Source organism: Megalobrama amblycephala, linkage group LG13 (assembly GCF_018812025.1).
Source record: "Megalobrama amblycephala isolate DHTTF-2021 linkage group LG13, ASM1881202v1, whole genome shotgun sequence".
Classification (NCBI taxonomy): domain Eukaryota; kingdom Metazoa; phylum Chordata; class Actinopteri; order Cypriniformes; family Xenocyprididae; genus Megalobrama; species Megalobrama amblycephala.
Genome location: NC_063056.1, coordinates 6873893 through 6889877, shown reverse-complemented (window position 1 = coordinate 6889877; position 15985 = coordinate 6873893). Strand labels below are relative to the sequence as shown.

The following is a 15985-nucleotide window of genomic DNA, read 5'->3' as shown; positions in this document are numbered from 1 at the left end:
TAGTGTCCATGGTAACAGATAAGTGGTGGAAAAATCAAACAAAGGAACACAGGAACTGAAGAAATAAAGACCATGAACAAAACTAGATAGAACATAATGATGACAGGCCCGGGCCACCGGACCACAACAACAATAGACACTCCGCTGGTGAGCGCATGTGTAAGGGGATTTGAATATACATGAAACTCTCATTTAAATGGGTACAAAGACATTTTTATCAGTCATAACAGAAAATGGACAAAATTTAACACAAAAATTACACTTGTGTTCACACAGTGTGTTCAAGCACACTATCAAATGGAGTATACTTTAAAAAGGTGCTTTTTTATGCTTTCGGTTGCACACTAAGCGTTTGTGTCAAAACTGAATACCTTGGGCTTAAGAAAGCAGTTCCATATGCAGCATTTTATGGGTGAAAATAATTAGGAGATGTTAAAATGAACTGAAGTTTGTTGGATAGTTGCACCAATTAAGGTCTGGCATTCTCATGGTGATCAGTTGACATGTACTCAACCCAGACAGGTGATTGAAGGTCGTCTCTTTGTCGAAAAGAAATGTTTGAATGACAGTCCGACTTTGACGTCTAGTGATGTAGAAGTGCAAATATAGAGTGTGCACATATACACTCACTCAGCTCACACACAAATGTGCATGTTTCTCAAACAAACTCTGTGAAAGTTTGGCTGTAACTGCAGCGAGGTGACGGGGAGGACTGTGATGCAGGCCGCCTTTATGTCATGAAGAGGAATAAAGGATGAGCTCCGCTCTCTGTCTCTGCTGCCACCTCTCACTCTTTTTTTAGAAGCCGTTTCACTCTGCCTTTTCTTGGACTTCCAGCTGTCACTCTGGTCTGTCCCCTCTTCTACTCTGTATGTAAGGGAAGTCAACTCAGGCTGTCTTTCTTTTTCTGTTTTGTCTTTCTCTCTTGGTTTGTCTGGCTGTCTTTCTCTTGCATATTCTTCCCTGTCTTCTTCTCTTGCGGAGATGCTCAGTTGCTTTGGAATGCATTAATCCCACTTGCTTATGTTCAGGATATTGTGTCTGTTCCTTTTAAATCAAATGGCTTCAGGACAGGAAAAGCACTCATAAGTGCTGCACACTGTTGTCTTTGTGTGGATGCCAGATGTTGACCTCATTCGCTCAGCGGTTTGCGTGAAACTGTGTTTACCTTTGAAACCTTCAGCCCTTCACAACTCCCTTGCTGCACGTGTGTGCGTGACAGAGATGGCCAGACAAACAAAAAAAGGGTTACATAGAGAAAATGAGAAGGACCTAGGTGGAGGCAGCATGTTGAGAGAAAGATAGAAGAAACGCAACAGGGATTTGATGGCTTGTAGGAGAGAGAAGGGGCAAATGACAGTGAGTGAGAGGAAGTAATTGGGTTTGGTTAAGCCAGAGGTGACAGTATCAACAACAGGGGCGAATGAAGATGATGGGCTGCAGTTGGAAAGCTCTGGCATTAGAGATGCTTTCACTAAACTTTTGATATATTTCACCCCCAAACACATCCCCCACTCTTGCTCCACCCCTTCCAAAACCTTAGATTCAAAAGTTGCCACAGCAGCACAACTGTCAGCGCTTGTCATGGCAAGGCCATAGGCCTATAGTGATGGGAGGTGACAGGGGGTTATTTGAAATCCCATTTAAATCGGACACTGGGACTCACAAACCATGCTCACTCACAACAGACTGGGCATACTGAACAGATGAGAGAGAGAGAGAGAGAGAGAGAGAGAGAAATTGACAGATAAGGGGAAACTGACACATGGGAAAGATCACTGTAAGAAGCAGGGAGTAAAAAATGAAAGAAAGAAAGAATAATAGAGATCTCTGAATGACTACATTACATTAAACAGCAAAAGAGAGTTTTAACAATTACTTTTCACAAACATACAACATAAATATAGCATTGTTTTCCAATTAAAGTAATTGATTGTAAGAATTAAAGTAATTGAAATTAAGTGTTCAGGACTAACTGATAATATATTTATTGAAGCCCATTTATGCCAAGTTAGGGAAAAAAATCCTTTAGTACATGATAATGTCAAAATTATGACAAAAAATTTGACTCATGTCATAATTAACCTTTTATCCTATAATTCTGACTTTTTATCTCATATGACTTATGTCATAATTTTATAACTTTATGCCATAGTTACGACTTTGTCATAAAATTTGCATGATTTACAAAAGCAAATTTTTTCTTATATGGCAGAATTTGGCTTCCATACAAATTGCATATAAACCCCGTCAGAAGACACAAGGAAAAGTAGTGTAGATATCAAACTCATGTAGATATCGGAGTAGCTACTTTTGATGTTCAACAGGCGTTTCAATGTTGATCCAGATAGTTCTGTAGTAAACTTCTCAAAGTTCCTTTAAAGACTGCTGCTGTTGTCGACCACTAAAGAATAAAACACTTTAACCTTAGACACCCTCCATAGTGTAACCCCCAGATTTATGATGCAGAATCTCTTCTAGAAGTTCAGATATTGCATAGATATGTATTGTTTTGTGTAAAATGTATACAGTATACTCTGTGCTTGCAGTGGTTAAGCAGTTGAGCAGTTACTGAAGCCTCAATTTTGTGATCCTGAAGCCCTCTAGTGGCACAACAATGCCATTGCATTGCATACAAAGTAGATGTTAGTATTAATGAGTAGGCTACATTCAAGTCAAGTCATCTTTATTTAAATAGTGCTTTTTACAATACAGATTGTTTCAAAGCAGCTTCTCAGTGAAATAGGAAAATTAATGGACAGAGATTGTTCTGGCTTTACATCAGCTCTAGGAAAAAGTTATTATCGAGTTAAGTTTTTGATTGAATCACTTCCATTGTAAAAATCATTAATTATTAACTTAGGGTCCCCTTAAATTACACCTTTAACTGAAACTTTAACTTTAACTTACACTGAAATCACAAGACTTTTAATGCGTTATTGATGTTCATTTACGTGTTTAATCTATAGGTATGCGCGTTTGAATGTGTATGTGCGCAGAAGCTTAATCTTTCTTTACAAAGTGACATCGCCAGATTACTTATCTGGCCCGTATAATACAGAATTATTAGCGTTTCCGCAGTTCCATGCGAACTGGAATCATTTTAACATTCAAACTATCATGGAAAACATTAGTAGATAACAGTAGAGCGCATATTTTTAAATATACAACTCTTGTTAAAATAGACATAAGCAAAGGATTTTTATCAAGGCATACCACAGCATGGTAAATGTTTCATACTATATATCATATTATTCATTAACATGAGCTTTGACCTTCTCTTCCTCTCACAGCACATAAATAATGACCATATCCATGGAGAAAAGAAGGAGTTTGTGTGTCGCTGGGAGGAATGTTCAAGAGAGCAAAAACCCTTTAAGGCCCAGTACATGCTGGTGGTGCACATGCGCAGACATACAGGAGAGAAGCCTCATAAATGCACGGTGAGAATTAAATTAAATACATTTATTTTTTGTTTTTAGGCACTCGTTTCAGTAGGTAGGACAGCTTTTGATCTGAGACAGCTTTGTCTAAGAACCTACCTGCTGCAAATCCTTGGCCTGTCTAGAACAAATCAATGTAACTGTGTGTCTTTTTCTCTCTCAGTTTGAAGGCTGTTCAAAGGCTTACTCCAGACTGGAGAACCTCAAGACACATTTGCGGTCACACACAGGAGAGAAGCCCTATGTGTGTGAACACGAAGGTTGCAACAAAGCATTTTCTAATGCTTCAGACCGAGCCAAACACCAGAATCGCACACACTCCAATGAGGTAAATTTAGACACATGAATGTACCAAGCAATAAGCAGTCATCTTTTTCTAACACTGTCAGGTTTGGACAAGTATAAATTATAGTCAACATAAAATCAAAATTGACCCTATTTACTTTCTTCTTCTTTGTTCCTGGTCTTATTGTGAACAATTCACCTGTGCACATTATTGCAGTGAGGAAAGCAGTGCCTTTGTAAACTTTTTTCCAAAACGTAATGACTTAATCCACCTATGAAACAACTTTCCATTTTGACACAGATGCTTCCTCTCTCTTTACTTTAGAAACCCTATGTGTGTAAAATCCCTGGCTGCACTAAGCGATATACTGACCCCAGCTCTTTACGGAAACATGTTAAGACTGTACATGGTCCTGAAGCCCATGTCACCAAGAAACAGCGTGGGGATACATACCCGCGACCCCCACCTCAGCCACGAGAACCTGGAGGTAATGGACAAAGCAGGTCACCAGGACAACTGCCTCTCGGAGCGATCACGGACCAAAGGGAGTATAACCATGCTACCTCGAAACAGGATGAATGTCTACAAGTCAAGTCAATCAAAACAGAAAAGCCCATGGTAAGCCTCCTTCCATATAAAAAAAAAAAATCTGAACAAAAAGTAATGGTTTGCTGTTCAGGTAGGCTATACAAAACGCTTATGCTAAAGTTTAATCTCCAAAACTTAAACATAAATAAACTTAAATCTAACCTTGTATGTCCTTTTAACTCACTATAAAGTTTCAGGAGTGGTAACCACATTTAAATACAGGAGTAACCCCTAAATTATTGTTTTGTGTGTGTACAGAAAATGACTCTGAAATTGTGATGATTGACATAGTGGTAACCATAGCAATGTTCTGCCGTCTTGCATCTTTGGTATCCGCTATGTTTGTTCACATATTATAAGTGTTTTTAAGCGTGTTATTTTGAGCTTGGCTCATAAAGCGATCAAGTTTATAGAGTTATCAAAGTAGACAGGTGCGGATTGCAATATTTTGGTCTCATTTCCAATATAAAGCATTTGGAGTTATTTTGGCTTATTATGGGCTTGTTCATGTCTGCTGCTTTTTTTTTTTTAGCAAAATCTGGCAACATAATTTGAGTCAAGCCTAGTACCCCGTTCTCTGTGATTTTCTTGCATAACTCATACAGAAGAATTTTTGTAAATGCAGTTGTTACCTGCTGGTGCGGTTGTCACCCCTTTAAATTTCTGAACTGCGTGTGGACAGAAAGGGATTAAGCATTAAAGAGGTGAACTGACAACCAAAATTAACAGCAGTGTGCATGTGTGTATTATCTTACAAATGTTTACTCCAAAACGAATGTGTCTTTACCCCTTACATTCCTAGTTTCATAACTGCTCAGCTACATTTTGCCTTGCATGAGCAAATTAATAACTGAATATCTTTTTTGTCCACTACCACACGCATAACTTTTCCTCTCTTAATAAGGACAGTGGGTGATCAGGTGAGAATGGTGATGTCATTATAGGTCTGATCTTCTCTCTTTTTATTACTCATTCTATCCTTTCAAGTCTGGGCCATCTGGATCAATTTTGGCTATTCATTCAGTCATCGGTCAACAGCATCATGTCATCTCTTACATTAATATTAATGCTGTATGTAAAAATACCTTTTTATTAGTAGTTTTTTTTTTATTTAAAGCATGGTGCATATTTTATTGTCACAATATTGTTGCCTATGGTCACATGAGTATTATATCAGCTTGCATGATACAGCTAACTCTAGTAACTGTTTATGTATTTTGCTCTAGAACTGTGCTGCAGTTTTAAATCAGTGAGCTGTGACTGCACTTATAGTTTCATTGTGTTCTGGATCTTTATTCAGCTCTAGGTTGAGAAAACGCAATCGCAAATCGCAAAAAAAAAAAAAAAGCTTTCTTACACCACTACTAATGAGACAGTCAATTCTTTAGCAGTCATTATCCATTTGCAACACGAAAAAACAACATAATTAGGGCCCAACAGCTCTAAAGGGAGACCATTGTTCATGTGCCCTGTTTTCTGAAAATGGGACAAACAAGCTTACCTCTACTCCCACTGTTGGTCATTTAGTTCTGGTATTAGCAGCTGGTGAGCATGAGGAAACCTGTTTCTTACACATTCCGTGCTGAAGTAGAGAAGAAAGTGATTCAAATACAGTTTTATGTAGACAGCAAAGTATATTTGGCAGAAAGATGTAGAAAATGTGCAGAAGTTATTGCTCACACTAATCATTATTACAGAGGTTTTCAACCCTACTCCTGGAGACCCACTGTCCTGGAATGTTTAGCTCCCACCCTAATCAAACACACATAAACTTGATAATTAAGGTCTTCGGGAAATTACAGGAAAGTGTGTTCAAGGTTGGAAATAAGCTTTCCAGGACAGTGGTTTACAGTGGCAGGGTTGAAGACATCTGCTCTACTAGGTCTTGTTACATGGCAGAATGCGAGAAATTTTCTCAACATTGCATTTCATTCTCCTCATTGCATTCTTCTGTTTCACCTGTATAAAATGTGCCAAAAGATCAGGATTGTTACATTTTTGTCATAAATTGAGTAAAACTGAAAAAATATGTTATCTTCTCTCTTTCCCTCATAGACGTCTCAGCCAAGCCCTGGCAGTCAGTCTTCATGCGGCAGTGACCAGTCCACCGGCGGCCCCCATATCGGCCGTGGAGTCCAGCTTGCTGTAAACAGCATTGGGCTTGTGGGGGAGGTGGCAGTACTTGAGGACCAGGAAAATGAAGAGGAGGAAGAGGTGGAGGAAGGAGAGGGAGAGGAGGAGGATGCCCCCATTATGGACTCTACAGTATCCACTGCAACAGCCACTGCAGCAACACTAGCTTTGCAGACACGCCGAAATGTAGGACGGCCCCTACGCTGGATGGAACATGTTAAGATGGAGAGGTTAAGGCAGGTGAATGGAGCTGTGCCTAGGCTAGGACATCTGTCCCCAACACCACCCCCTAAAGGCCAGGCCCTGCCTGCCCTCACAGGAAAGGGTAGGTCTTATTTTCAGAGCTTTGTCAACATACCGAACTCTACAAATTGAAGTGCAGGCCACCAGGTGTTCTTATAATCTTTTAAACTTAAAGGATTAGTTTAGATTAGAAACTTCTGTCATCACCCTCATCATTTTCATGACTTGTTCTTCCTCTGCGAAACACCAAAGAAGATATTTTGATGGTTTGTGAGGGTGAGTAAATGATGACAGAAGTTTTCTTTTTTGAATGAACTTACACATTTATGTCTAAATATGACTATAATGGTATCATAATGATAACATTAACCTCTCCTAACAAGAGTATCTCTCGTTATTAGGTTCATGCCTTGGAAGGAGTAATTCTTTGGGATTGCCCCAGCTTCCTTCACGTCCTGAACCGTCCAACACAGAGCTGACAGTTTTGAGTTTGCTGCATGAACGGCGGGACAGCAGTGGCAGCAACACCAGCTCGGCTTACCTGAGCAGCAGCCGTCGCTCCTCTGGCATCTCTCCCTGCTTCTCCAGCCGCCGATCTAGCCAGGCCTCGCAGTCTGAGCACAGCCATCATCGGCGTATCCACAATCTCAGTGCCACTGACTCTTATGACCCTATCTCTACTGATGCCTCCCGACGCTCCAGTGAAGCCAGCCAGTGTGGAGGTGGAGGAGGAAGTTCAGGTGGGATGCTGTACGGTGGAAGCTGGGGTGGTGGTGGAAGTGGAGGTATTGGAGGAAGTGGTATGGGAGCAAGAGGTGTTTTGAACCTCACTCCAGCTCAACACTATCACCTGAAGGCCAAATATGCAGCTGCTACAGGTGGGCCTCCTCCCACACCCTTGCCCTACATGGAGCAAATGAGCCTAAAAACTCGCCTGACTTTGATGGGAGATGGACAGGACACAGGACAGCTTACACTACCACCACTGGTCAGGCTACGTCGCTGTAGTGATGGTACGCACAACTTACAAGGCAGTCAAGCAGTGTTTCAACGGAGAGGACTGTACCCTGGTGAAGGTCCAGGGAATAGTGATCGTAGAGCCAGTGACCCTGTGCGCCCACGGGATCCTAGTGCTTTTGGCTTGCCACAGGTACAGCGTTTCAGCAGTCTAAACAACATGAATTCATTACCCCATCTTGGTAGTAATCATTACTCAGATGGAGAAGATCACAGTCTGAGCTGGCAGAACTACACCTGCCAAGTAGGTAGCTTTCAGAAGAGTCTACACTCCCCATGCCCTCCTAGCATCATGGAGCAATCAGCACTTGAGGAATTGGCCATGGACCAGGATGGTCTTCTGTTACATGTTGATGAAGACATCCTACCAGATGATTTGGTGCAATATCTCCATTCCCAAGATCAGGAATCAGCTCAAAACCATAGCAGTGATTCCAGTCCCCATAGATCTAGTTTTGACCAGAGTATTGCAGATGGCCAGAATTTCCTCAGCCCACAACAGCAACAGGAAGAGGCAGAAGGGGAAGGCGTTAGTAAAGATGTAATGCCTATCCAGTGGAATGAAGTGAGCTCTGGTAGTGCTGATGTTACTTCTCCCAGGCAGCAATCTCAGAGGTGTGGAAGATATTCAGACCCTAGTGGCATAGTGAGCAACCCCTTTGGTCGCTTTGGAAACATGATTGTGCAGCAACAACAACTGCATACAGATTTCATAGATCAACACTTAAGTCTTCATAGAGATGGTGTTCAACACATGACAGATATGAGCTACGGGTGCAGACATCCAGAACAGCATCAACAAACTGCAAAACCAACCCAACAGCAGTCCAAGATGAATCCAGGCATTAAGATTGAGTCTTCCTCAACCTCCCAAATGGAATCACGGCAAAATAACTTTGGTCGACCAGACTTCTCTCATATCTATTTGGGCCCCATCCGCCCTAGCTGTGCCCAGCAGACAACTATATCCCAAACTCACCTCCTGCAAAATCACACAATAACACATCAAATCAGCGGTAATCTTTTGTTGCAAAGATCAGCCAACTGCAGCTTGTCTCCGGCAACACTACTGTCTCACCAACCTCAGCCTCCTATGTCCCACCCACCTGTCAACAGTGGCCGTAGAGGCTTATATCACCCACAGTTCTACTCCACTCAGCAGGTTAGCAACAGTCAAAATGTACATTCATGCCAGCAGCAAAGTTTAAGAAATGGAAATGGCACCAATTGCTCCCTTACAAATCAGGCTTCAGGGCTGAAGCTTGAGGTAGATGATCACCTTCAAACTAGCACTTGCTCTTCCTTTCAGCAACAACAACCAGTTTTTATTGCTGAGTGTTTTGATACAGCAGAGTCCAAAACTTCATCTTCTCACAACATAGCACAGTCATGTCTAATGGAGTCCTTGTCAGAAGAGACAGAAACACCTTCTGAGGCTCTTCTGTCCCCTGGGGTTGATCAGGTTACCAGCACGGTTGAAGGAAGCCCAGGTACCCTAGATAATGTGGGTTTAGATATTTGTTCCATCCTTGAGGATGGGTATGAGCAGGGTAGTGTGGTGTCTGACATAATCAGTCCTAGTTTTCTCCAGGGTCTGTCTCGGACTTCCTCTCGACTGACTACTCCTCGTGTTTCTGCTGCATTTCACAGCATGCATCCAGGCTCTAACAACATGGCTATAGGTGACATGAGCTCCCTCCTTACCACCCTCGCAGAAGAGAGTAAATTTCTGGCTATTATGCAGTAGTCTGTGAACGCCTCCTCCAAAAAAAAAAAAAAAAGAAAAAAAGAAAAAAAATTGTAACAATGTTATAGATAAGACAAATATAACAGACTTATGCATGTAATGTTTAAATGTGGGATGAGTAAAAAGTTATTACCTTATACTCATTAAAATAGTTTAATAGGCGATGTTGACAAAGAGTTCACAATCTATTTTGAAGCTATCTCATCGTCCTAGAGGCATTGACCAATAAAACCATATAGATACATATAGAGAGGCTATTTTTTCTTTTATATCACTACATAATGATGACAGGAGACACTTTCCATCACATTGAAACAGTATTCTCTGTTGTTGTTGCTATATGTTTTGTTGTACACTGTTGCTGTTATTTGTACAAGTGCATGTTATTTTTCTTATCAAGTGAACACAGTGTCCACTAAACTGAGTAGGATAACTCATGTATTGTGTACCATTATTTTAGAGTGCATTACGTACTTCAAAGACAGTGTGTATACAGACAGACTTAACTGTCAACAGGTCAAGACAGGGTCAAATATCACTCTTAACAAGTGTCATATTTTGATTATTCTAATTGTCTTTTTAAGTGTCTTAAATCAACAATATTTCAGTGATTTCATAAGTACCAAATGTTGTTTGGATCCATTTTTTTTCCTTCATGGCAAGTAAGAGGGACCATTTTGTTGTATAAGTGTGAAGAATGCTAGAGCTGATAACTCAGTATCTTGATTCTAGTGACTGTATCTTTGTAAATAAATGTTAATATTTTTTTCCTCTTTATATTGTAAAAAATTACATTTTACATCATTTTGTTCATATTGTAAATGACTGGTGCTTATGTTAGGCAGTGCATTATGTGACAATTGTGGAAAAAAAACATTGTGGTCATTTTAGTCAATCTCAACATACTTGCACAAAGATTTTTGAATTTGTGGCCAAAAAGCATTGTGTCAATTCATGCTTAAATTTATCTAAATATATCAGTAATTTTTTTCTTTGTTTATAACAGTCAGTTGTGTGCTGTTTTTGTCACAGCAGTGCAGTGCATCTATAGCGAGATATCATATATGCCTTTTAGATCAACCTGTTTTTACCTACCCATTTATGATTAAATAAGCAAAATTAAGACTTATAAACACCAAGACACATCAAGCTCCACTACGAGCTAAGAGACTTTTCAGCAGTATTAAAACTACCCTGCAGTTTCTAACCTGCATATGTACAGCTTTTTAAAATGGGTACTCTGATAATTAGGTTTTGTTTGTTTTTGTACAGTTAATTGAACTTTTTCTGTAGTTGTGTATCAGTGTTTTGAACATAAAAGTGGTATGACCCATTCCCATATGAAAGGACAAAAGGGTTTGAGCCTAAGGTATGTGCCTTATTAATGCCTGTCCATAAAAAAAGAATCACTGCCAAAAATAAAATGTGTATGGAAAGAGTGACTTCACATGTTACATGAAACATGAAACTACATTCTGTTGGTTGGGCATTGAGAAATGTAACATGTATAAACAATGTTGGTTGCTTTGTTGTTGTTTTTTTTAATAGCTATTTGTTTTATGTTTTTTCATGCTTGTAAATACATATTCATTCTGTAAACTGTAGTTAAGAGTTTAGGTGGCATCAGGGGTCAGAATTAGTATAAATATCCTACTCTATAAAGCAGGAATCCCTGTGCCCTCTCTTACATTTAAACAGAGAGATCAAAATGGAGTCATGGTGCCTAGCACCCTTAGACTGGGAACAAATTCTCAATGTTCATTTTATATCAGATTACAAAAAAATGTTTGTATTGTTTTAATAAAAAATATATATAAAATGTTTGTCTTTGCTTGTCTCTGCATTTATGTTACAAGGACACAATTTGTTAATGTATATTGAAGAAGTTACAGCAAAACACAATAGTAATACTAAACAGTGCTTAAATATTTAATCTGGCTGTTTATAATGCAGTACTATTTTCTCTGCCAATGAGCTAATGAATTAATCTTTCAAATCAGTTCTAACATATTCATGTGCAGTGCAATAAAGTTATAATTCTGAAGAGATTCTTGATCACATAGGAAGAGACTCTAGGATCACTTAAACACCTTAGGACAGCTTTTTTTATGAAACATCCTCATTCATTAACATTCACAAGCTGCAAACATAAACATAAGAAGAAATCTTGGACTGACATTGCAGAAGCAATTCATGTTGTTCTGAATCTTATGTTATTTTGCATAGTGCAACTGCTATTTGTAGCAACACCAATTAATTTTGTGTCAATGACTTTAGTGATGTAAAATGATAGTATCTGTTATGAGTTCGTGTACGTTTTGACCACTTCCTATTTGGAATGGAATAACGAGAAATGAAAAGCAGCATTACTTATTTCTGCCAGGTAGAATAAGAGTCGGTATGGAATTGTCAAATCATCCATTTTACTAAGCTTTTGTCGCCACGCGAACCACCACTCACTGACATTTAAATCAGAAATGTGTTATATTTAACTATAATTAGTGCTACTGCGAAGCTTTGCCTCTAATGTACGACACTCAAAAGAGATTATAAGTCATACAAGCTGATATATTTATTTATTTATTTATTTATTTATTTATTTAAACAGAGAGAGACCTGAATAAATAATTATGAAAAATGAAATTTAAAAGTATGACTGTAAGCATTGTGTACTCAGTTCACACAGAAAGAATGAGATAAAAAAGATCATTGAATCAGTGAACTTGTAGGCTGCCGAATACCTGACAAAATTAGTAGATTTGGAGAGTAACAGTATTATAGCTCTTCAATTGAAATACGAATTATAAATAGGAACTGTTATGTTAAAGTTACAGGCTAGAATACAGTGTCAATCTTTGGTTATAAAAAATGTTGTTAATACTTTACTTTGGATTAGAAATGCAATCCAATAAAAAAATAGCAATTATATGAATTGTGAACTGAGGAGATTTTCTGCAGTGGTTTGAATTAATATCAGTGTTAAACAAATAATCAAAAATTAATTTGACCATACTGATTTAAAATTAATCAAATACATGAATCTACAAATTACATTTAACACATTTTATCATATGTGAAACTGCTTTATGCATTTAATGTTTGTCCAGCAAAGCTCTGGTAGTATTTTTCTATACAAGTATTTTATTTTATTTTGTTTTGTTTTCATTTGTCATGAGCTCTATATTTTAAGATGTACTACTAGGTATTGATAAATCACATTCAATTAATGTGAAGGGCATGTCAGGGGTGTCCTGCTTCTGGAGGATCAATGTTCTGCAAAGTTTTGCTTTTGCTTATAATGTTTTTTATTTTAACATTGATGAATATAATTAGCAGATACAAGCCAATTTTCTTTATGCAAGATTAATATTTTATTAAAAATAACATTAATGATATACAAGTTGTTATTTAATATGTAAAAATGCTAAATTTAATTTCCAGTGTTTTGCGTCATACACACAGACGCTAAAGCGCCCTCTAGTGCCTTTTCCTCTGGCGTCAATAGAATGACTCACTTCAAGAGCTAGCCTAAATTACATTGATTGATTTTCATTCATTAAATTACTATTATTATTTGTACATTTATATTTAAACCTAAACATTAAATTTCTAAACCTTATAGCCTCTTGTTTAGCGCTCTAACATGGTCGAGTTCCCGCTTGTGGTCTCAATCCCGGTCCGTGTACGTTTTGATAGTTTGTTTTCCAATTTGAAATGAAATACGCAGAAACGAGAAAACGGTCGTTTCCCGTTTTTTCGTTTGTTAAAAAAAACGGAAAAACGTTTTTTCGGGTCACGGAGAGAAAACGGAAACACGACTTCAAAACTCGTTTTCCACATGTGGGCGGTCATTACACGCCCCTTTCAGCCGATTGGTCAATCAAATCTGAGCCAGTGACGTCATCTTCAGTTCGTTCGACAAAATAACAGTCCTCTGCCGCTATATCAGTAGATTTCATAAATAGGCTTTCTTCTGTGCAACCTAACGCGTATTTCACAGAAATATGTTTGCACAGATAAAAAAAAAAAAGTTTAAAAAACCTACAGTAAATTTAATTAAGTCTGTTTTTAAGCTGGCATTGTGTTTTTAAAATGTAAAATGTAAATGCCTCTACATCTGTTACCAAGCGCATGACATCCTTTGGGCTACTACCACCGATCAATAGGCTATACATAATGATAGACTGTTCTCTATTATAGATCAGTGGCTACCGCACTCATTTTTTTTTTCTTATTTTAATGTTTTGTTTACATTTTATACATTTAAATTCAATCATTTATTAGACGCATTCCTTGCAGTAGACTATGCAGTCATATTAGAAAATAGGCTATCCACTAGGTGGCAACACCTAATAACGGTATCACCATCGGGGGGCTTTTTAGTTTTCCTTAGCTTATAAATGGCCATACAGATTTTATCTCTTAAATTAAACACTTTTATGAACACAGTGAACATTATTATATGTCACAGTTTACTTGCTATCCTCACTTTTTCTGTCTTTCCTTCGCTTTTGAATTAATTAGCTATAAATGGCCCTGAACATTTTACTTTCAATTTCGATTTAACGGCTATTGGCGATTCTGCGTCAATTGCTTTAGTGGACAACAGCAAAACAAAAACTCTCGTATATTAAACATTTTTTAACTTTTATTATCTATGTAATTATTTTATTATCTTTTATCATCTTTGTAATTATTTTATTTTGTAAATATTCGTGGCTTAAACAGCGGGAAAATTTACTGTATGCAGTTCTGGATGTTTTGAAAAACTTAAACTAAACGAAAATTATTGTTGCCTTGTCAATATAATTTCTGTTTTTCCCCCTGACTTTCAAATGATGCGATCATCGTTTCATTAACCGACAAGATTATATTAAATTGGAATTAAACGAAAATAGAATTGATAAATGTCTGTGAATCATTAAACAAATTCCAGGGGTTTAGTTTTAGCCTACATGAACAAATAGCAGAATAAACACAGAACATGAGGATTCATCATCATCACGCACCTGCAGCGCTTCTGTGAACGGAGAACAAAGGATTCAATTATATAAAAGGAATAAATAGCCTATGTCTGTGCGCGAAATTTATTTCACTTAAGTAATTAACATATTACCAAAATGAAAGGGGAAAAAATGCGACAATATGAGTGTCGGTTAATTTTTGAGAAGTTCACAGAAAGGAAACAGAGACGGCAGAACATTTCTTTGTTTATTTTACGAGCAATGTTTTGTTTTTATTGTGAGCGTACAAAATAATAGGCCTATTTAACCCTTCACAGATTCGAATGGTGTTACATATATTTGACCATAAATGTCTGAGTATTTTAAGTTGTTTCCGCTTTTATAAGAAAATTCAAGTGAACGCGTCGGCGCCTCGCGCTCACACAACATCAGTTTTAGTAACTTGACATCACAGCCTGTTAACTGTCAAAATAACATACATTCAACCAAATATATAAAAAGTTATACTGCTCATTTTAAGTAGTCTGTGTAGGCTACAATAAAAGCGTTTAAATAATAAATATAGTTTAGCCTCCAAATCGTGAATATTGAAACATTTGGATTTGTGTCAAATTAGAGAGGTAGTTAACGCCGGTTTCTGTTTCAGTTCAGCTTTAAATTAATTCGTTTTGTCTTAACATTTATATATTATTTTTGTCATAGCTAAAATAGCTATGTAGCTGTAATTTTGATCTTTAATGTTTGATCTTTACAGGCTATTCCCTCGATCTTTTAACCAAAGGGTTATTAACATTAGCCTATATTCAGCAGGCAATGTTAGGCTATATAAAATAAGTAAATAAAGAGAGATGAGCTATTGTTCGATTTTCAAAATTGCTTACACTACTTATTTATTGTGATTTATTCTATTTATTCAAAATAGAATAAAATAAAACCTGTAGTTTTTTTTTTTTTTTTTAATCTGTGCTTTTCATCCGCTCCTCTGTGTGGGTAGTTTCACTATGCATATTAAACTACAAACAGCATTACAACAGTCTGTGTGCTGATTAACATTTCTGAAATAAATATTTCTGTGAAATACGCGTTAGGTTGCACAGAAGAAAGCCGATTTATGTCATCTACTGATATAGCGGCAGAGGACTGTTATTTTGTTGAACGAACTGAAGATGACGTCAATGGCTCAGATTTGATTGACCAATCGGCTGAAAGGGGCGTGTAATGACCGCCCACATGTGGAAAACGAGTTTTGAAGTCGTGTTTCTGTTTTCTATCCGTGACCCGAAAAAAACGAAAATCGAGTCAAAATCTCGTTTTCCCGTTTTTTTTAACAAACGAAAAAACGGGAAACGACCGTTTTCTCGTTTCTGCGTATTTCATTTCAAATTGGAAAACAAACTATCAAAACGTACACGGACCAATCCCGTCATTTTGCTTTTTACTCTGTTTTATGCGAATAAAGGCCAAAACGATCTAAATTACTGACTTTTTTGTCTGGCTCTGTTAGGGGTTTTACATAGTTTTATATTGAGAAATTGTTTGGGATTAGGAGTCACTTTATAGCTAT

The 15985-nt window shown here is 37.7% G+C and overlaps 1 protein-coding gene across 1 annotated transcript in view; it reads left to right on the top strand.

Annotated features, from left to right (window-relative positions):
- The window catches only part of gli3 (GLI family zinc finger 3), a 201444-nt gene extending 190164 nt beyond the window's left edge, over window positions 1–11280 (top strand). Inside the window, exons 11-15 of the mRNA XM_048153717.1 lie at window positions 3294–3443; window positions 3607–3771; window positions 4054–4347; window positions 6373–6775; window positions 7095–11280. Coding sequence (XP_048009674.1) covers window positions 3294–3443; window positions 3607–3771; window positions 4054–4347; window positions 6373–6775; window positions 7095–9457 — 3375 coding nt within the window. The 3' untranslated portion in view covers window positions 9458–11280. The remainder of the gene's footprint in view (window positions 1–3293; window positions 3444–3606; window positions 3772–4053; window positions 4348–6372; window positions 6776–7094) is intronic.
- The last annotated feature ends 4705 nt before the right edge of the window (window positions 11281–15985 follow it).